We start from the raw sequence: 21,693 nt of genomic DNA on the forward strand, positions 1-21,693 counted from the left end.
TGGGTTGGATCAACTGACCAATCATTTGGGGAAAAAGTTATTATAATCCTGCCTCCCATGACACTCCAGAACCAACACAGATGGGTTACAACTTGTAAAGTTAAAAAGGAAGAGAAATCAGCAGTGGAAGAAAACTAGGGTGATTATTTCCATCGTCCTGGGGTGGAGGAGTTCTCTGTGAGCGAGCTTCGCCGATGGCAGCAAACACTGCAAAAAGGAAAAGAAAACAAAGACCCAGGGCCTTGGCCGCATAAAAATAAAACACACCAGCGAGTCTTTTCACCCCCACCCCACAAATAAAGTATCACTTAAAGGACAATGAGAAGCAAATAACGACCTAAGGGAAAATATTTTGCAACATAGAAGAGGGAAAGCTTATGTGCTTAATATGTAAAACACACTGATAAACTGACAAAGAGATGAGAAACATCTCGCTGAGAAACTGGGCGAGCTGCCTTTCCGGAGGCGGCGACCTGCCCTGGACCAGACGCCTCTGGCTGAGGCTCTCCTTCTTCCCTCTCCAGGGAAGAGGAGGGGACGCAGGAAGGGGAGCCCGGGGCGAGCCCCAGTTCCTACTTCTCGGATGGGAAATGCCGGGGACTCCGGAACAGCGCCGCCGCGCCCCGCCGCGCCCTGCGCTGCCGTGGTTCCGTGTGCGGGCTGCTCCCCGTGCTCTGCAGCCTGCAGGAGGAAGCGGCGCCGCGGCACCCCGAGTCACGGTGGGTGGGGAGCCATCTCACTGAACTCATTCTGGGTTAAAAAAAATGGGGGGGGGGGGTCAATGAACACAAATGGGCAATTTACAAAAGAATAAATACCATCATCAGTCAAGAAGCATGTGGAAACCTGTTGCATCTCACTGGTAATGCTAACTGCGAGAGAAAACTTTCCGCCTAGCAGGGAGGAAGTTCCGAGAAAGAGGCAGGGGCCGGCGGCACAGAGGCGTGCACCGTAGCAGTCCCGCAGCACGTTAACAGCCCTCATTACTCTACGTACTTTTTCACTCAACAACTGCAGTTGGAGGAGTGTATCGTAAGAAAGGAACCGTGTGTGCGTGCCAAGATTTAGTTGCTGGGATGGTCATCACAACGTTGCTTATGATATCAGCCCTGGCTGGTGTGGCTCCGTGGATTTCAGTGCCGGCCTACAAACCAAAGGGTCACAAGTTCAATTCCCAGTCAGGGCACATGCCTAGTTTGCAGGCCAGGTCGCCAGTAGGGGGGCACTCAAGTGGCAACCACACATTGATGTTTCTCTCCCTCTCTTCCTCTCTCCCTTCCCCTCTATAAAAATAAATAAATAAAATCTTAAAAAAAAAACAATATTGCTTACAACATCAAAATAGTTGGAACATCTTAAATTGCTATTGTTGTGGTCTAGGTAAATAAATTCTAGCACATTTGTCCAGCAGAAAATACTGCAGCAGTGAAAAACATCACAGGAGAATATTTAATAGCATGAAAAGATGGTAAAGGAAAATTGTTCATAGGAATAATTACACTAAAAACCAGTTTTGTGCTATAATCTCCATTTTTTTTAAAGAATGTTCATGGAGCCCTGGTCAGGTGGCTCAGTTGGTTGGTGTGTCCCATACACCAAAAGATTTCAGGTTTGATTCCTGTTCAGGGCACATACCTAGGTTGCAGTTTTGATCCCTGGTCGGTGAGCGTGCAGGAGGTAACCAGTCAATGTTTTCCTCTATCACCCACCTACCTTCCTTCCTTCCTTCCTTCCTTCCTCTCTCTTTCCCTCTCTCTCCCTCTCTCTCAAATCAATAAGCATATACTCAGGTGGGCGAGGGTTTTATTTTAATTTAAAAATAAAAAAAGAATGTTCATGGAAGCATGAAGTAGGAAAATATTTTATTTTAAATGTTAGAGAGAGAATAAGGGAAAGGGAGAGAGAGAAACACTGATTTGTTGTCCCACTTACTTATGCACCCATTGGTTGGTTCTTTTATTATTATTATTATTTTTATTTTTATTTTAGAGAGGGAAGGGAGGGAGAAAAAGAGAGAGAGAGAGAGAGAAACTTCAATGTGCGGTTGCTGGGGGCTGTGGTCTGCAACCCAGGCATGTTCCCTGACTGGGAATCGAACCTGTGATGCTTTGGTTCGCAGTCCACGCTCAATCCACTGAGCTACGCCAGCCAGGGCTCCATTGGTTGATTCTTACATGTGCCCTGACCCGGGATGGAACTGGCAATCTTTGGGGGTATAGGACAACACCCCAACCAACTGAGCCACCCAGTCAAGGCTATAACTTTTTAATGACTATTACGAAGCCAAAGCACAGTGTGAGGGCAATGAAAAAAGAACCCAGTAAACTTTGGGGCCTGGCACCCAATGAAGACAAAGATTGTCTTACTCCTAGTGCCTCCTCAGTGTCAAACAGTGCGGAAGGAGGGAAGCCACCAGGGGCCAGCCGGAGGAGATCTCCTGGGGCCCGAGGAGACTCAGAGAAAGGTGTCGGTGTGTTCTGAGCTCACCTGGCAACCAGGCTCTGCGGAGCAACGCTTCTGTATCATATTAAGACCAAAAGTGGTGTGAGGCAGTCAGTTAAACACAGGTTCAAATCCTGACTCTTCTGTCCTTTCAATTTGAGGGGTAGGATTCTTTGACTATGGATTCTTCATTCAGTTTGATTATAACCACAAAATAAGGACAAAATACTACTCTGGGAGCAATCAAAAGGATGGCGCCTAGTGAATGCCTCTCATACCGCTAAAGCTCAGTAAACGGTAGCTACTTAGAGCTACCTTACAGTGCACACAGATAACTGAACAATACATTCTGGGTTCCGACTGTTTTGGAAACTTCTGGTTCCAGCAGGGAGCCTAGCCTCTGGGTTAAAGGACATCCTGAGCCTGTCACCTTTGGGGTGGGGTGGAAGGACACCAGGACACCATTCGCCTTGCCTCCGCCTCGTTGGCAGCCCGTTCTGGAAGTTAGCAGATTTGCACCCTTGCCTAGTAACACCTCTGGGAATCCAGGAAGTGACGAGTTTGGAAGCTGGACAAGAAAGGAAAGGCGGGGTCTGTTATTTTGATTTCAAGCTGACACGGGCCAAGTGGGTCTGTAGCTAGGTCTAAATACTGGAGCTCAGGTAGTTTTTTAAAATGTAATGTAGTCACGAGATTCAAAATTCAGAATACACAGCAGGGTAAAGACGGAAAGGTCTCCCTCGCACCCCTGTCTTCTCATTTCTCATCACCGGGCCCCCTCCCCGGGAATGGCCAAGTTACCGCCTTATTCCTGGGAGTCCTCCTGTTAAGTCCTTGTGTTCTAGGTGTACGTGGAAATGCCTGGTTGGTGGCAGAGCATTCCAGAAGCCTAAAGAAGTTAGACTGTTCCCAATCTTTGCTTTTAAAAAAAATTGTATTTATTTATTTTTAGAGAGAGAGGAAGGGAGGGTGAAAGAGGGAGAGAAACATCAGTGTGTGGTTGCCTCCCATGTGGCCCTTACTGGGGACCTGGCCCACAGTGCAGGCCTGTGCCTTGACTGGGAATCGAACCTGTGACCATTTGGTTCATAGCCCCCGCTCAGTCCACTGAGCTACACCAGACAGGGCCCAGTCTTTGCTTTTATGATGTTGCAGTGAGTTGCCTTGGACAGGTAGCATCTCTGCGATGAGCCTGTAGGATACATTCCTAGAAAGGGAATTTCTGGGTCAAAGGCATGTGTTTTTGCAGTTTTTAAAAAATGATTTTTATTTACTTATTTTGAGAGAGAGGGGAAGAGAGCGAGAGAGAGAAAAAAACACATCAATCACACCACCCGGAGACCTGGCCCATAACCCAGGTGTGTGTCCTGAATGGGAGGCAAACCAGCAAACTTTCAGTCTGCAGGACTGTGCTCAGTGCGCCGAGCCACACCAGCCAGAGCTGCTTTTGTACATTTTCATAGGTACTCTTTGGGCTCAATTGCCCCCGACAGGGCTGTATCCATGTAAGCCGCAAGAGGCTGCATCTATTTAAACTATAGGGACTTCTCCTCACACCCTTACCCAGGAAAAGTGTTTCCAAACTTCTGGATCTCAGGTTGGGCGGGGGGGAATAGGTAGCTCACAGTCGGGGGTTTTTTTGTTTGCTTTTTGTTTTTGTTTTTGTTTTTTTAAGAGTTTAGTCATTTTTGCCCTGGCTGGCATAGCTCAGTGGATTGAGCACAGGCTGCGAACCAGGCATCGCAGGTTTGATTCCCAGTCAGGGCACATGCCTGGGTTGCAGGCCATGACCCCCAGCAACCGCACATTGATGTCTCTCTCTCTCTCTCTCCTTCCTTTCCCTTTCTAAAAATAAATAAATAAAAAATCTTTAAAAAAAAGAGCTTACTTATTTTTAGAGAGCGGGGAGAGAGAAAGGACAGAAATGTGAAACATCCCTATGAGAAACACCAACAGGGCACCTTGCCCTTGCCCGTGCCTGCCGGGGGACGGAATCCACAGCCCGGGCACGTGTCCTGACAGCGTTTGACTGGGGGTCCAACCAGTGGCCCTCTGTTTTGTGGGACAGCACCCAGCCCACTGAGCCACAGCAGCCAGGACCCTAAGTAGTTTTAATTTGGGCTTATTTTATGAAGCTCCTCCAGGCCACTCCTCACTTTGCCCCTTCTCTGATTCCGGAACTCAGCGGACCTGCTGCAGCACCCCATTAGGACGCTCGGCTCCGGCGCTGGGTTTCAGGTTAGCGCCCCTGCATCCAGCAGGGTCCCTCGCTGGTGCTCCCAGAATCCTGCAGCCAGGCGCCTGTCCCCTCTTCCCGCTCACACCCTGCTCCTGCTCGCTGGCAGTCGCCTACCTATTCATTCTGTGGTTTAGCCAACTCCCGACCTTATTCAGAGAATTTTCATTTTTGTTTCCCATGCTCTTGGGGACAATTTCTGAAGGTAAAAATAGGGAAAAGATGACCCTTTTGTCGACGAATTGACAATCCTAAAACAGAGGCAGGTAGTCTGTGGCCACACCACCTTGAACGTGCCCCATCTTGTCTGATCTCGGAAGCTAAGCAGGGTCGGGCCCGGTGAGTGCTCGGATGGGAGACGAAGAGGCAGGCACCGTTACCCCCCACTTCACAGATGTAAACGCCGAGACTTAGGCTGGTCACCCCTGCGAGAAAGTGATCCCGTGGTCCCGGTGGTTCCAGCTGTTAACAAAGTCATTTTCCTCCTGACCTGAGGCAAACCAATTCTCTCAGCTCTCAGCTCGCCTAGCTATGAGACAAAGACACTGTGACTTGTCAAAGATCTCAGGAGCATCCCGAGGACCCTCTGACGCTGGCAAAGAAAGGAAGGACAGAGGGGAGCAAGAGGTGAAGGTGAGGGTGTTCCACCAGAGCGACCTCAGCTTTTTGCTGGGATTGGCATTGTTTATTTACGTCTGAGATTAATTTTGTTAAGAGGGGAATTGACGGGGGAAAGAAAACAGAAAAAGAGGCCCTGGCTGGCGTAGCTCAGTGGATTGAGTGTGGGCTGAGAATCAAAGCATCGCAGGTTCGATTCCCAGTCAGGGCATAAGCCTGGGTTGCGGGCCACGGCCCCCAGCAACCGCACATTGATGTTTCTCTCTCTCTCTCTCTCGTTCTCCCTTCCCTCTCTAAAAATAAATAAATAAAATCTTTAAAAAAAGAAAAGGAAAAGGAAAATCACTATCTCAGATGTTGCAAACGCATGGCCCACAGGCTGAAAGCGGCCTGACCACATATTTCATTTAATCCACAAAGTATGTAGATTTTAAAAAACTTTTTATTGATTGATTTTATGTATTTATTTTTAAAGATGTATTTATTTATTTTTAGAGGGGAAGGGAGGGAGAATGGGAGAGAAACGTCAATGTGTGCTTGCCACTTGCACGACCCCACTGGGGACCTGGCCCCCAGGCATGTGCCCTGACTGGGAATTGAACCCGTGACTCTTTGGTTCAAAGGTTAGAGCTCAATCCACTAAGCCACACCAGCCAAGGCTAGTTATTGATTTTATTTTATTTATTTATTTTAAAGATTTTATTTATATATTTTTAGAGGGAGAGACGTAGAGAAACATCAATGTGTGGTTGCCTCTCGTGCGCCCCATACTGGGGACCTGGCCTGCAACCCAGGCACGTGCCCTGACTGGGAATAGAACTGTTGACCCTTTGATTCTCAGGCTGCACTCAAACCAGTGAGCCACACCAGCCAGGGCATAATGTACTCATATTTTCAGACCATGATATGCACCTAGGTTTTAGAGGAGGAACATAGGAAAGAAAAATTTGAAGCAAAAAATGTGGTAAAATATTTAATAACATAAATAACATAATATTTCACCAATATAAATGTAAACAGAACTCAACAGCAGCATTAACAACCATTATTCCTCCCAAATTGGGTGTGTGTGTGTGTCTTATAGTCAGAAAAATATGGTATATATTTTTTTTTACAATGTATGTTTTTAAAATGTTTAAATATTGCCAACTTTTAAAAATCCAGAGATTTTCTCTCGGCCTTAACACCATCTTCTTAGAAACCTCGGCGCCATGAGAGCCACGTGGAGGAAGAGGCGAATGCGCAGGCTGAAGCGCAAAGGAAGAAAGATGAGGCGGAGGTCCGAGTACACTGCTAGCGCGCGTACCCATGGAAACCACGGGAGCAGAAATAAGGGAAGCCAGAGGCCAGGGACACTGGCACAAACTGTTCGACTCCATGCCTGCTGTCGAGAACTTGTCGATGGGTGTAGAACATAAAGTCTGAACTCCGCGACCACCTTTTGAGAGTCCCACGCTGCTCTTACAGCAACAGTCCCTTTTGGTCCTTTGCCCTGGACCTGTGACATTCTGGACTGGTTCTGTTATCATCTGTGGCTGAGTGTGTCCAATAAATCATCTCTTCTTAGCTGGAAAAAGAAAAAGAAAAAGAAAAATCCAGAGATTTCACATAAAAATGTGTATCTTTGCCTTCACTTTGGAAAAAAAAATCAAAGCTCTGGCAACACAGGGTTCCCAAATCGCAGAGGTAGAACAAGCCCCAGATCCAGAAACCAGGCCTCATGGGGCGAGGCCCCCTCCAGTGACACCCTGCCCCAAGGCGAGGGAATCACACTCACGCCTTCCTACAGCCCAGGCCAGCTTGGCCCATTTTTGTACTTGACACAAAGGGGAGCGCACTGCCTGTGCTACTTTGTATCTTGTGCCTTCCACCTGGCCTTCGCAGCCCGTAGGGCGCGTGGGTTTCCTTGCTCTCCCGAGTTCTCTCGTGTCAGAACGTCACAACATATGCACTTGCCCATTGACAGGCATCTGTATTGTTTCCAGATTTTGGCTCTTATGAATCTGGTGGCTATGCACATTCTAGCTCACACTCATCACACACACAGGCTGGGGCGAAAGCAGATTTTACAGTTTGAGTACGAGGTTTATTCTTGTATTTTTTATTCATTTATTTTTTAATTGACTTGAGAGAGAGAGAGAGAGAAAAAAACCCCATCAATTTGTTGTTCCGCTTATTTATGCATTCATTGGTTGATTCTTGTGCGTGGCCTGTCCAGGGACTGAAGCTGCGATCTTGGTACATTGGTATGATGCTCTAACCAACTGAGCTCCCTGGCCAGGGCCAATTCTTTAAAAAAATATATATATATTTATTTATTTTAGAGACAGGAAGGGAGGGAGAAAGAGAGAGAGAAACATCAATGTGTGGTTGCTTCTCATGTGGCCCCCACTGGAGACCTGGCCCGCAACCCAGGCATGTGCCCCGACTGGGAATCAAACCTGCAATGCTTTGGTTCCCAGCCCGCACTCAACCCACTGAGCTACACCAGCCAGGGCACAATTCCTGTATTATGATTTACTCCTTATTGTATTTCTCTCTGGAGGAAGGGCTGGAATCCCACTTTTGCCCCACCCTGTGTTGGTGCACAGGGCGATGCGTGGCCGATGGGGCTGCAGCCTGGGGCAGAGTTGCTGGGTGATCTCAGAGTCAGTCAGTGTGCTGTTCAGAGCTGTTGGAGCCAGAGGCGCCCGTTTTCCAGAGCGGTTGTACCAGTTCACCTTCCATACCCTCGTGAAGTCCCCCTGAACTGCACTCGCTCGCTTTACTCATAGTGATTACCCGACAGGGCCCAGAAGGCTTTGGGGTCGGTGACTCCCAGACAAGATGGCTTCAACGTGTCCTTGGAACTCCTGACCCCTCTGTCCTCTTCTGAAACGAGTGAAGAAGGAATGGCTGCTTTCTAGGGCGCCTGCTTTCCCTTCTTCCTTTGTAATTCTTGACTGGGAATCCCTTCTTTCAGTGTTCATGTATCCCTCCCAGCCGAGACCTAGAGGTTGGGAATGAATGAGTTAGCCAGACATGGAGGCCGTGGGGCCGGGAGGACTAGAGAATGTTCCAGGCTGAGGTGGAGCAAGGTCACATTTAAGTTCTCTGGAGGCCAAAGGGAAAAAAGAAGAGGAAAACTTGGCAGCACTACCTGTCTAGGCGATTTGGGGAAGGGCTGCTGATCAGACCCAGAGGGTCCTAGGGAGCCCCGGCCACTCCCTAGAGGAAATACCTCTCCCGTCCATTCAGTGCCTGGAAGGGCCCTAGGGAAGCGAAGGGAGCCACTAACAGAGGCAGATCTCGATTGGAGGGTGGGTGCAAAGGGGTGAGGCGGGGGGAGGGGAGTGAGGTGTGTGTCCCACTGTCTTGTAAATATCCCCCCAGTCGCGGCAGCCCCAGGGCGGATTTAAAGCTCCCGCACCTGGGGCGGTCTCATTTCGCCCAGCTCCTTCCAGCCGTGCAACTTCCTCCCGGGCAGATTCTCTGACTTTTCGCCCAGCATGGCTCCCAAACGCCCGTCCTCGCTCCCACCCCTGGCGAAGAAACCGAGACCCTCCCCTGCCCCCAAGCCGGAGAAGAAGCCGACCGCTCTGAGCTCGCCGAAGGAAGGTAAGTCCCCACACCTTGGAGATTGAAGGGGTTTGCAAAGACGGACTCCTAAGTGTCTTAAAAAAAATTTTTTTTTAAAATTTTGCCTAGTCTTTTTTGAGACTTTTGAGATGTGACCCCAAACTGCCCGGACGGGTTTTAAGCACAGCGTGAGTGGATTAGGTTTATTTGAAGAAAAAAGAAAAAACAAAGAGGGAAAACTGGGAGACCCCGGAGCACGTGGGAGCTCATCCCTGCCCCCACCCCAACACCTCCACCGAGCCTGTCTCCCCAGCCCCCAAGCACCCCTTTTGGCTTCCCTGTCTCGGTCTGTGGCGCCATCGGCCAGCCTGAGGCTGGGGAGACACGTGTGACCCCTTTCCTCTCTTTCACGGTCCCACATCCTGTCAGATCCCTCAGTTGTGGGGGTCCTGGCCCCTCAGCCTCTCATCCCTCCACCTCTCTTTCCCGCTGCCGCTGCGCGGGCCCACACTCCTGGTCACCTCCTCCTCCTCCTGCGTCTGCTTCCAGCTTCCTCCTCCTCCCATCCATCCTGAGCAGAGCCCTTCACGTGACTCATTGGCTTAAAGTCCTTCCACTTCCTCGCTGCCCCATTGCCCTCAGGTAAAGACTGAGATTCCCTGGGCTCTGCCCACCTGGTCCCTGCTGACCTGTCCAAGTTCATGTTCTCTCCAGCAGCACCTTTTACAACTCTTGGGGCTCTATTCCCTCATCTGGGGCCACCCACTGTTCACCTGGGGCCATGGATAAGAGAACATCCACTTGTTCTCTCCCTGACCCCTCTCCTCTTTTTACCTGTGCCTGCGTCCTCGGTCTCCAGCTCTCTGCTGAAAAGTCACTTCTTACTTCCACGCATGCACGTTCCCTTGAGCTGCTGGCCATTGGCAGCTCCCTGGTGCCGCGGCAGCGCCCAGAGTGACCCCAGAGCAGCCCGTACAGCATGACTTTGTACTTGCCTGCTTCCCGCCCCCCCCCCCCCCCCCCCCCCCCCCGCCATTGACCCTTAACTTGGAGGTGAGGGCTTCCCTTTGCAGACGCAGCTTCGAGCTGGGCACAAAGTGGACTGTTCCGGTGATTAGGGCTCCCTGCTAGAGTGGCCATGTGCTGGGGCCTTCATGAGGGTTGGGTTTGGATAAGTGCCGGGCAGGAGGACAGTGCCCTAGGAAAAGGCGACGGCAGGCAGGCGGGCTGGCTGGCTCAGTGGGGAAGGGGCTGGGAGTCCGGGGGTCTTCCTAATTTGCAGACTTGGCTCAGGCGGAAGAAGCAATGGGTCCTCACGTCAGTGCCCCCAGGGATGTGCTGGGTGACATGGCAGGTTTGACCCCACAGAGCCTTGGTCCAGGGGGCTGCATGGCCCTGCCCCACCGATGGCACCACTGGGGTGAAGTTCCAACTCGGCTCTGACTGTGTGACCTTGCTGGGCAAGTGACATAACCTGTGTTTTTTTTTCCCTCTTCTGTAAAATGGGCTCAACAGTACCTATCTCTGAGGCTTCAATAGAAGTAAAACACTTAAGGCAGTGAGTGGCACATCATCTGTGTTCTTGAGGCGGGCAGTAAATTCATTCCCACCTGTGAGCAGCAAAACGTGGATGAATCTTCCTGGTCTCCTTCCATTTAGCTTCCTGGGAGGATGAACGGGAGGAGAAGTGGCTTGTGCAAACCCAGATAACAGCTCCTGCCGGTCACTGGGCACTGCTCTGCGAGGCACTGTGCTGAGCGCTCCTCTCCCCCCAGCCCTCACAGCAGCAGCGTGCTCCGGACAGTGAGCCCATCTACAGAACAGGAGGAGGAGGCTGGCCGAGCTGGGGTGTGTATGTGTGGGCTGAAGGCCATCCTAGCTAAGATTTCCTGGCCATCCCGGGACACTGCTGCCCTGCAGGCAGCTCCGGCATCTCTCTCATCCATTAGCTAAGCTGTGGGCTTCTCCTCCTTCAGAAGGACGCTGGGGAGGAGAGGAGAGAGGGAGGAATCCTGAGCGAGGGTGAGAGGCCAAGGAGAGACCTCGGCGGATACCGGCACCACCGTGGCGAATTCTCCCTTGGTGTGCCCCTGCCACTCCCTTGTTTGCCGAAACCCTCGCCCTTTTGCTTTCTCTTTCTCTTCCACTTCCTAGTGTGTGCTCCTTGCCTTCGTCTGGAGTGCTGTGGGAAAGGTCGGGAAGAGGAGGAGCGGGACAGCCCTCGGGTCTGGGATTGCGGGCGGGCGCCCTGGAGCCTCTGCGGACGCCTGGGAAACTCTGGCAGGCCAGGCACTTAAGGGACGCTGTGGGTTCTCGGAGCAGCAGCCCTCAGCACAGTGTTTTCCAGAATCTTTTACCACATAGGTGGGTCTTGAGATCGTTTTAGTGGAGTGTACCCTGCATTTAAAGAAAATGGAAGGCGAAGGGTCACACCACATCACACTTGTGAGGGCAAAGCGTCGTTTTGTGCGTGCAGTGAGTCGGATCCCGATACCAACTGTAACTACGCTGCAGGTCATCTCAAAAAACGGGAAAATCTGTCCTAGGTGAGGGCCTTCGCTGTCCATTCCCCTGGTTTAGAATCTTGGCTCTGCCACTTGTATAAAAAAAATTAAGTTTAAGTGTATCTGTGAAATGCGGATATTAATGCCTACCTCGTATCTCATGAGGACTGAAGGAGAAGGTGCTTGCGCTTATCCCAGCCTGTGGCCCGCGGTCCGCGCTTCAGTAGTGCCTGGAAGCTGGTGTTTTTTCCCAGCTCTGTTCGGTGACATCTCAGTGCCAGCAGGAAACTGACCGTGGTGACAGTATTTCTACATCGCTGAAATCAGCAAATGCTACCCATCAGGGTTTTTGGTGTGTTTTTTTTTCTCCCTTCTGGGAGCCAGTTGTCAAACGTATACTAACAATTCTTTAAGCCTGTGCAGTTGGGGTAGGTATGGATTGAGCTGGACTCAATAGAGAATCAGGTTTGGAGGGGGGAGGATTAGGTGAAATTCTGTTTATTTTTGCAGGGAGTCCCAAGAAGGTACTTGTATTCTGTACTCGTGGACTGGATGCGAGCTATTTAGCATTTATCGATCACTCACCGTGGACCGTTTTTGAACAATAAAGACACTGGGAATTGTGGTTGCTGGAGGGGAAGTTATCCTGTATCAAACTCGGGTTACACACACCCAGGGAAGCTTTTTGCGGTCCATGTCTTGGGGCCTTGGAGTCAGTAGAGTGGGGTACCTTGCAGTACCTGGAAAGCGGTATTTGTATTTAAACAAGTGCCTTGGCCTTATCTAATGGTTGGAGACACGGTCTCCAAAAGCAGGCCTATCATCTCTTACAGGGCAAAATGAATCTAACGCCTTTCTACCCTCTGGTCAGCGGCGTTGCGAATGCTGTGCACTTGCTCTAGGTAGGGTTTCTTGAAAGCGTTAGGCACTGGGTTGGGCCAAAAGGACCGGCGTCCCCGACTTCAGAGGACTTCCACTTCATTTCGGCCTTTTCTTGCATTTTATGATTTTGCACTTGTCAGCTTTTTTCGCATTTTATAACTTTCTAACATAAATAGTAGAGAAGAAGGGAAAGGTGACTTGCCCAGGGGCACACAGCCTACTGGGCAGAACTTGGACTGAAAGCCTTTGCTTCAGGCTTTGCAAACAAGCCCGAGTGAGTTGGGTCAGCAGCTTCCCCATCAGGAAAATAGGATGGAAGTGTCGCCTTCCTCTCCCCTCTAAGAGGGATGCCCCAGCAGTCTCCGAGGAGGGGGGAGAGTGAATCTCTTTCTGGGTTCCAACGTTACTTAGGAGGTATGCACTTACAGGGGGCTGAGAACACCCCTCTCTCCAAGAGAGGAGGGGAGCAGCTCCGACACCACGTGACGCGCCCGCTGGGGGGCCTGCGCGCGGCCCGGAGAAGCCCCGCCTCTCCGACCGCCGCGCGCCGTAGCGCGCAAATGTCCCGGGTCGGGCCGGAGAAGGGGAAAGCGGGGGAGGGGGAACGCGGCGCGGGGGGCGGCCCCGTACGTCGTCGCGTTCCTTCCTCCCGCCTCTTCGCCAGGCCCTGTGTCTCCTCGCCGAGGCTCCTCCCCCTCGTCCCGGGGCTCCAGCCAATGGCCAGGCGGCGCGAGCCTCTCCGGCCTGGGGCGGGGCTTGAGCGCGGGGCCTGGCGCGCCTGCGCCCTACCGCCCGCCCCTAGCCGAGAGGAGGAGGTGGAGGAGGAGGCGGCTCAGGGAGAACGAGCAGCGAGCTGGAGCGGGGAGCGTGAGTGAAGGAGCCCAGCCGCTTGCCTGCCCGCCGCCGCCTCCCCTTCGTAAGCAGGAGCCCCGGGCCGGGGCCCGGCACGTTGCCCCAGCCCCTCCCTCCTCGTCAGGCCGCCAGGGCAGCGCGCGCGAGCCAGGGGGAGGGAGAGCGAGCGGGCGCCGGGAGGAGGCGGCCGGACCGAGCGAGCGCCCGCGCGTGTGGCGTGAGGGGAAGCCGCTGCCCGCCCCCTTCGCCTTCCCATCTCTCCTCTCCCCCTCCCCGCTCCCCCCCCCCGACCGCGGAGCAGCACCATGTCGGCGCCGGCGGCCAAAGTCAGTAAAAAGGAGCTCAACTCCAACCACGACGGGGCCGACGAGACCTCAGGTGAGGAGCAGGCGAGGCGGGGGCCGGCCCGCGCCGCCATCTTCGCCGCCCGCCCGGCCCGCAGGCCGCCGGCGGGGCCCGAGGCGCGCCGGGGGCGCCGGGCGGACGGGCCGGCGCGCGGCTCGGCGCCCTTTTTTGTGCGCGCGGGGCCGGGGCCGGGCCGGCGCCGCGGCGGCGGACGGCGCTGCGAGGCGGGGGCGCTGCGGCCTGCTCGGCGCGGGCGGAGGAGACCCCCCCTTCCTCTCCCCCCTCCCTCGCTCTCCTCCCCCTCCCTCCCTCCCGAGAAGCCTCTCTTTATTGTGCTCCGCCATGATGCCTCGCTCCCATCAGCCGCCGCCGCCGCCACATGGTGCGGCCGGACGCGGCCCCGCGCCGGGGCCTCCACGCGGCTCCCCCTTTGCGCCCGGCCCGCGGGCGGCACCCCCGCGCCCCCACCCGGAGGCCGGCCCCCGCGCGTCCCCTCTGCCCGGAGCTGGGTCAGGGTGGGGGCGCGGGGGAGCACGCGGCCGGCGGCGCGTTGGGCCCGGGACGCCCCGGAGGATGCTCGGGGCGGCCCCGGGCGCTCCCCACGTGGGGCGGCCGCCCCGTCGCGGCCGGGCGCCGAGCGACCTGGCGTCGCGGCCGGGGTGTCCGAGGGTCTTGACTACGATGGCTCTTGGGAAATTTCCTGCCTTTTCCGTTAAGGCTTTCTCGGCAGGGGGGCTGCAAGCCCCGGGATGGTTACCGGAAATGGACCGCGCGTTCGGGGCCCCTCACGCCCACTTAGCATGTAGGTTCCGCTGCCTTTACACCGGACAAAAGGGCACCTTTTCCCAGCACGCCTCTTTCTCCTCTCCCTTCTGTGGCTGCTAGTATTCTGGCTGCACGGTTGGCTCCCTGTAAGTGTGCTCCGAGATGTTGGGCCGCGTCTGAGATCAGCCCGCCTGAAATTGGGCTGCAGGGTGAGGAAGGCCTGATAGGAGTCTCGGGGTTCGCATTCTAACGAGGGAAAGTTGAGCGTGGACGGTGGGAGGGTAGTTGTGCGACCCTTCCCTGTCGTTGTAGGCGTGTCTGGTGTTTCAATGGTAGGCGCTGGGGGTTATTTTCAGCTTTCCGTAAAGTGTGACCCTTCCATTGCGATCGGTGGTGTCCTGATTTCTGTTCATGTCAGGGGTTACTTTCTCTACTCTGGTTAACAGCTGGCCCTAGGGTATTGCGGGTATGCAGTGTGATAAACAGTGAGTTTCTAAAGTTCCTTCTGTGTCTTCCACAATAGAATCTTTAACAATCTGTCCCTTTTTTTTTTTTTTTTTTGTAACGTAACTGTTCAAAAGTGCTAGAAACATTGTGAATAGCCTAGCAGATAGCGTGGTTTGTGAGCAGTCTTTGAACTAAAAAGTAATTTGTCAACTACTTGCATGAACACGTGGAGGGCATGCCTCGCAGGCAGATTCTCTTCTTGCAAACAACTTTGTTGGTGCAGCTCGTGGAAGACGGTGTTAACATCGGGAAAGCTAGTTCGGTGTATCTTCTAGTATTGAGCTTGTGTACCTTTTTCTTGCAGAAAAAGAACAGCAAGAAGCAATTGAACATATTGATGAAGTACAAAATGAAATAGACAGGTAAGGTTTTTTGTTAATTTACTTTCCAGAAGTTTTCTGAAACGCAGCTTAAAGGTCTGGTGATTTTTGAAAGTATGGTCAAATCTGTATCCACTGACTAAGTGTAGATAGTTACAACTGAGTTGGAAATAAGAAGATTCTGTGATAATTCTCTGTAAAATATTTGTAGTCATCGAAAAGCTTTTGCACGTTGACATTGTAAAGATTGGGTTTGCTTTTTAAAGGCTACAAACTTGCTCTGTATGGCAGTGCTCTGACCTCTGACAGTTCAGTACTCTGGCATCAGTGTTGCTACCTTACCTTATAACTTTGTTACAAGCACTTTCATTCCCCTTGATCTGGAGGGAGACAATGGAAGTTAGCTGGTTTTAGAGTACTTGAAGTAAATATACAATGTTACCAAAATGCGTAGCTCAGGCACTTAGTTTAAGAACTGCCAATTGTTGAGTGCCTAAGGCAGATCAAATTGCCATCTTAGTTTTGACTTGAGTTTATAGGTAGAAAACTCAAGGCGATGTGGTTATTATAAGTAGGTATTTTGTGCTGTTACAAAGCTAACAAGAAACATTTTGTACTTTCAACAATTTATTTATTAAATACCATTGTTGTCAACATGTCTTTTCATTTGCTTCAGACTTAATGAACAAGCCAGTGAGGAGATTTTGAAAGTAGAACAGAAATATAACAAACTCCGCCAACCATTTTTTCAGAAGAGGTCAGAATTGATCGCCAAAATCCCAAATTTTTGGGTAACAACATTTGTCAACCATCCACAAGGTATGTCATGGCAGTGCATCCATTATTCGAGTGTGGGGTGTCCGCTTGTTGGGTGTAGTGAGGACTTGGTCCCGCACGTTGGTTACATACAGAGGTTGAAACACTCAGAGAGGAGAGGCTTGTAATTAATGTTTTCTATCTATTTAGAAGCGTGTATTCTGACGGAGGATTTCTTTTAGTTTCCTGATAATAGGGTAGTGATAGCCCAAACACCCTGAGCCATTTGGTTATTAGTTAATAATGGATTTATGAAAGCAAAGAAGCTCACTAATTTTGGAGATTTTTTGCAGTGCTTTTAACAAACACCTCGGTTGCTTTCCAATGCTTGTCTAATACTCCTCTGACCTGTGGTTTGCTGCTCTAGTGTCTGCACTGCTTGGGGAGGAGGATGAAGAGGCGCTGCATTATTTGACAAGAGTCGAAGTGACAGAGTTTGAAGATATTAAATCAGGTTACAGAATAGATTTTGTAAGTATCGCAACTTCCGTTTGCCACTGTGGAAATTAACTTAAACCTCGGTTAGCAGAGCTATTTGTATTGGTTTTTAATCCTCTAATCATTTATTACAGTATTTTGATGAAAATCCTTACTTCGAAAATAAAGTTCTCTCCAAAGAATTTCATCTGAATGAGAGTGGCGATCCATCTTCGAAGTCCACTGAAATCAAATGGAAATCTGGAAAGGTATTTGAAGAATTGTTGGGCAAAAATATTTGTGTATTTGGTTTAGTTGTTGATTCAATTTATCAATACTTGGTGCTCTGATAATGTGTTACGCAAATCCTTAAAATATTTTCGAAAAAAATTTAAGTCAAGTGAAAAACTTCGGATTTCTCATAAACCCCACAGTACAAGTGTTTAAATAAAGAGACTGGGGTGTTTGGTTTCTTAATTGGTGACCTAGCTCTTCAAATGGCAGGCCACATCCCAAAGTCCATTTATGCCTCCATTTAATTAGTAAATAAATACTTTTTTTTGAGATGTATGTGTAAGTCATAGTTCACTTTTTATTGTATTTTTTTTCCATTATCATTTATCTCCCCATACCCTCTTTCACCTCCTCCCACTCCCGTGCCCCCAGAAAATATTTGTTACACTGTTAGATTGGTTGTGGAACTAATTTTATGAAAAAGCCAAATTTAGCTGGTATCTTTTCAGGAAAAGCTAGTCATACAAATTCAACAATGGACTTTGTAGACCTAGAATTCTCTTTATATTGTAATTTCTTCTAGATTAGAACAATAGTGTTGATAATATACTGATGTTCATTTTTGTTCTCCTCTTGGTTAAAAATCTTACTGTTTAAATTATAGGGAACATGGGTCTGGTAGAGAGCCTGTACCAAAAGTTCTTCCATCTTCATTTAGGATTTGACGAAACGTTCAAGTCAAACGCAGAATAAAGCCAGCAGGAAGAGGCAGCATGAGGAACCAGAGAGCTTTTTTACCTGGTTTACTGACCATTCTGATGCAGGTGCCGATGAGTTAGGGGAAGTCATCAAAGACGATATTTGGCCAAACCCATTACAGTACTACTTGGTGAGTTGACAATATTTTATTCAAGGTTGCACTTGTCTCACTTGTTTGAAAATGAGTTTTTAATATAACTTGTTTTTTTTTTAAGGTCCCTGATATGGATGACGAAGAAGGGGAAGGAGAAGAAGATGATGATGATGATGAAGAGGAAGAAGGGTTGGAAGATATTGATGAAGAAGGGGATGAGGATGAAGGTGAAGAAGATGAAGATGATGATGAGGGGGAGGAAGGAGAGGTAAAAGAAAATTTGGATAAGTCCAAAAAGATAACCTTTAAAGAATTTATTCATGCTGTTATTTTGGAAGATATGTATATGTAGGTAGGTAGATAGATAATGTCGTAAGATGAAACTGACTCAGCTAATTATGGGAGAAGGTAGAAAAGATAAACCATTTTGTTATCCCAAGGTTGAAAGAAATTTTGATGAGCTAATTGGATCTGATTTATTTAGCTCTGCTTTCGTGGTTAGTGTTTTGTGACTACTCAACCCTGCCCTTCCCTTACCAGTACTTACTATCTGACTTACTGTCTGAAGCGATAGGGGGAGTGCAGCTGGCCACATTCTGAGAAATCTGCCAAGTGCCAAGCTTGCGCGGGTCTGGAATGTCGTGCCTGGCCTGGGAGCCGGGGCTGAGGCGCGGGCTGTGATGTCCGGGTTCATGCAGGGAGACGCCCTCGTGGCGTGTTCCCGTCTGTGGGGTCCCCAGTCCCGTGAGTGTCGGGGAATGACTCCAGAGTTAACCCTGAAGATTGACTGCCGCCTTTCTTCCCTACAGGAAGATGAAGGAGAAGATGACTAATGGAACACTGATGGATTCCAACCTTTTTTAATTTTCTCCAGTCCCTGGGAGCAAGTTGCCGTCTTTTTTTTCCCCCCTCCCCCCTCTTGTGCTCAGTCTCCCTGTTTTTGAGGTCTCTTTTCTCTCCTTTACACCATGGTTCTCACCTGATTTGGGGGGGGTGTACCTTGAGCGGAATACGGTGGGAAAAGAATCTCTGCCCCTTTCTGTTCCAAATTCATTTTTATCCCTTCCTGTCTTGACAAAACTTTATGGAATCAACACCACCGTGCTCTGTGGGAAAAAAGAAAAACCTTCCGCCTCCTTAGCTCTGCTGGACGCTGGAGGGTGCTAGGCCCCTGTGTAGTCGTGCATAGAATTCTAGCTTTTTTCCTCCTTTCTCTGTATATTGGGCTCAGAGATTACACTGTGTCTCTATGTGAATATGGACAGTTAGCATTTACCAACATGTATCTGTCTACTTTCTCTTGTTTAAAAAAAGAAAAAAAAACTTTAAAAAAAAGGGGGTTATAGAAGGTCAGCAAAGGGTGGGTTTGAGATGTTTGGGTGGGTTAAGTGGGCATTTTGACAACATGGCTTCTCCTTTGGCATGTTTAATCGTGATGTTAACAGACATCCTTGCAATTGAAGATGACACTTTTAAAAAAAATAAAATTCTCTCCTAATGATGACTTGAGCCCTGCCACTCAATGGGAGAATCAGCAGAACCTTGTAGGATCTTATTCGGAATTGACATTTCTCTATTGTAATTTTGTTCCTGTTTATTTTTAAATTTTCTTTTTGTTTCACTGGAAAAGAAGATGATACTCAGTTTTAAACGTTAAAAGTGTACAAGTTGCTTTGTTACAATAAAACTAAATGTGTACACAAAGAATTTGATGCTTTTTCTCTCAGTACAGATTGCAAGATTGACTTGTATAATGTATTGTCAAATTCTGTCAACCTAACCGTGTTTTTTGATACTGCGTCGCAGGCTGACCCCAGGGTGACGTGGACGGAGGGAAGGGACTTGAACCGATGTATTCATGTCTCCGTAGTCGGGAAACATCATGAGTACAATTTGCTATCCGTTTTTGAAAACCTTCCAATCATTTGGGATACGAGATTGCCCTCACAACTCAGCTTGGAGTATGCTGTACACTTCATTTTGTATTTCAGATTGGCATTTTTAAAAAAGGATCTGTGTTCACTCGGGTATAATGACCGTGCCTGCCACCGCCGTCAGACAGACCTGGTGCTCTAGAGCTGACTTACGCGCGGGGCTACTGCTGGCGTGTCTCGATTGGGACGCTGAAATGTGGCCGAGAAGACAGGCGCTCAGTAAGAAGTCCGAGTTGGTGGTTAAACTCAGGTCAGGACTCTGCGGTGTCTGAGTACCAGCCGTGTAGCGTGTCGCGCTCACGCGAGACCCGCCTGTCTCCGTGGGGCCGGGCGAGACGGTGGACTCCGCTGTGTCTCTAAACGCTGTCGTGCACAGACCGACATTTTGAGAAGCTACCTAATGCCTATGCTTTTTAATGCTGTAAAATATCATAGCTAAACAAATGAAATGCCACTTAACTTTTTTTCAGAGATTAATTAACGGACAGCCTGGTCAAATTCTCAAAGCATTTTGGTGTATAAAACTTTATACAATGGAACTATTCCATCAGTAGGCAACGCGAGATGGAAACCTGTCTAGATGGATAGCCTGTAACTTCCGCACAGGCCTCTGTCAGGGAACGAACACATCGCTGTGTACCGGTCAGGAATCTTGCTCCAATAAAGGAACGTAAAGATGTTTTCCGACTGGGGTCCTTCTCCTTGTTCTGCAGAGAGATGTTTCTTGCTGTTGGATTTAGGCGATAAGCAAGCTTTTGTCTTACTTGTGTTCATAGCGATGGGAGTGGGGAAGCCCTTGAGTGGTTGCAGCAGTAAGTACAGCACAGGTCACCTCCACATGAGAAGGCATGTATGAGACACAGGTGACAGACTGTGTTAATCTGAACTGGCGGTTCTGAGCAGAAGCCAAGTGAACGCACGTGAAGGACGCCTGGGGTTTTTGTGAACAAAGTTGCCGCCTGACCAAACCTGGTTTGTGTGTGCTGGTGGGCTCGTGGAACTAGGGGGTGGCAGGCCGCATGAAGTCGACTTTTATAATGCCATCTTACGGGAATGTGGGAGCACAGGGAAAAGTCACTAAAGGTCACTTCTTTCCAGCCACTGAGGTCGCCCTTCGGACCCCTGCGCCTGCTGGGCTTGCAGTGAGTGCTGCTGGCTGTGGGGAAACGCAGCCGCAGCCCCCGTGTCCCGGAAAGCGACTCCGGAGTAGCTAGTGCTCTTCGTTCCGATGGCAGGGGGAGTTCCGGGGTGGCCCCTGGGCAAGTATGTGTTGGAAAGTGCTAGATGAATGACAACACTCCTTGGGTACAAAGGACATTAAAAAAGAAAAAGCAAATAGCTTTTTAGTTTTCTTTGGGAAGAGGACACCCTCCCGAGCCGTGCTACGCTGAGCTTGTGAGGGGAGCTTGCGTGAATTGGGGCAGAGAAGACAGTCTCTTGTAATGTGTCTTTGCATTAATTTCAAAACCTTAAGGAGTATTCTATTTTAATTCACCCCTGCAGCTGAGGTTAGCGTTGGTCTCTCCAATGATGTCCTGGTTTCTAAAGATGGACCTACTCTCTGACTTTCGTAACAGGCCCTGACTGTTCTCGCCCGCCTCGGGCTCGGGAATGGGGTGTGTAAAGGATGCACGGAGTGCCTGGGCATCCCGAAGAGCCGGCAAACTGCTTTACATCTGGTCTGCACGTGGGTTAGCTGTCTAGCTATATAGGTCATTAGTGTCTGACTCTGAGTCGGGGTGGGGGGACCTTTTGGGTTTCAGAGGATCCCTGGACAGTTGTGTTCCGGTCTGACCTGGCCGTCTTCATCATTAATTCTGGGTTATGAGTGGTTTCATTGTTTCACTTGGTCCCAGGAAAAGATTTGGGTTTCCCGACTTCTCTGTTCAATGTTTCTGTGAACCCTTGGTGGCTTTTGCAAGAATGGAACTCTGATGCCAAGGGTGGACACTCGGTTTCCTGAAGGTTAAGACGAGTTCTTAAGGAGACAATGAGTCGCCTTTCTAAACACTTACAGAGGACATCCTATTTTGAAGTCTTTCCCCAACCAGATCAGTGACCATTCCCTTTTTAGTGTTTATATGGCTTATTGAAGACTCAACACATTTACTCTTGAACAGGTCTGAAAGAACGGGCTGCCGTTTCATGATTAGAACAAGAATAGAAGGGACCTGCCCTAGCTGGCGTGGCTCAGTGAATGGAGCGCCCACCTGCGGACCAAAGGGTTGCTGGTTCGATTCCCCAGTCAGGGCACAACGTGCCTGTGTTGCAGGATGGGTCTCCAGTAGGGGGCGTGCGAGAGGCAACCTCACATTGATGTTTCTCTTCCTTCCTCTCTAAAAATAAAAATCTAAAAAAAGAAAATAGAAGGGACTTTTTATTTTGATTTTTTTAGTTTTTAAAGATTTCA

The 21,693-nt window shown here is 49.9% G+C and overlaps 1 protein-coding gene across 3 annotated transcripts; it reads left to right on the plus strand.

The window, feature by feature from the left end:
• Positions 1 to 8,687: 8,687 nt before the first annotated feature.
• SET (SET nuclear proto-oncogene) lies at positions 8,688 to 19,056 on the plus strand. Of its 3 annotated transcripts, XM_028512142.2 has the most exons (9): positions 13,016 to 13,156; positions 13,394 to 13,470; positions 15,014 to 15,071; positions 15,706 to 15,848; positions 16,213 to 16,316; positions 16,418 to 16,531; positions 17,215 to 17,385; positions 17,471 to 17,617; positions 18,159 to 19,056. In XM_028512142.2, exons 2-9 carry the CDS (start codon positions 13,398 to 13,400, stop codon positions 18,180 to 18,182), a joined length of 834 nt encoding a protein of 277 aa, XP_028367943.1. In that variant the 5' UTR covers positions 13,016 to 13,156; positions 13,394 to 13,397; the 3' UTR covers positions 18,183 to 19,056. The 3 variants fall into 3 exon arrangements, with proteins under 3 accessions (XP_028367934.1, XP_035878223.1, XP_028367943.1); XM_028512133.2 differs by lacking the exons at positions 13,016 to 13,156; positions 13,394 to 13,470 and adding an exon at positions 8,688 to 8,893; XM_036022330.1 differs by lacking the exons at positions 13,016 to 13,156; positions 13,394 to 13,470 and adding an exon at positions 8,689 to 8,893 and having other exon boundaries at positions 17,471 to 17,576.
• The last annotated feature ends 2,637 nt before the right edge of the window (positions 19,057 to 21,693 follow it).

This window comes from Phyllostomus discolor, chromosome 3 (genome assembly GCF_004126475.2).
Source record: "Phyllostomus discolor isolate MPI-MPIP mPhyDis1 chromosome 3, mPhyDis1.pri.v3, whole genome shotgun sequence".
NCBI classification, from domain to species: Eukaryota; Metazoa; Chordata; class Mammalia; order Chiroptera; family Phyllostomidae; genus Phyllostomus; species Phyllostomus discolor.

Bases quoted from the DNA above. Each gene is read 5' to 3' on its own strand.
- SET (XM_028512133.2), top strand. From the start codon at position 8,785: ATGGCTCCCAAACGCCCGTCCTCGCTCCCACCCCTGGCGAAGAAACCG. The intron at 15,072-15,705 runs GTAAGGTTTTTT...CATTTGCTTCAG, and splicing joins GTACAAAATGAAATAGACAG to ACTTAATGAACAAGCCAGTG. The intron at 16,317-16,417 runs GTAAGTATCGCA...CATTTATTACAG, and splicing joins CAGGTTACAGAATAGATTTT to TATTTTGATGAAAATCCTTA.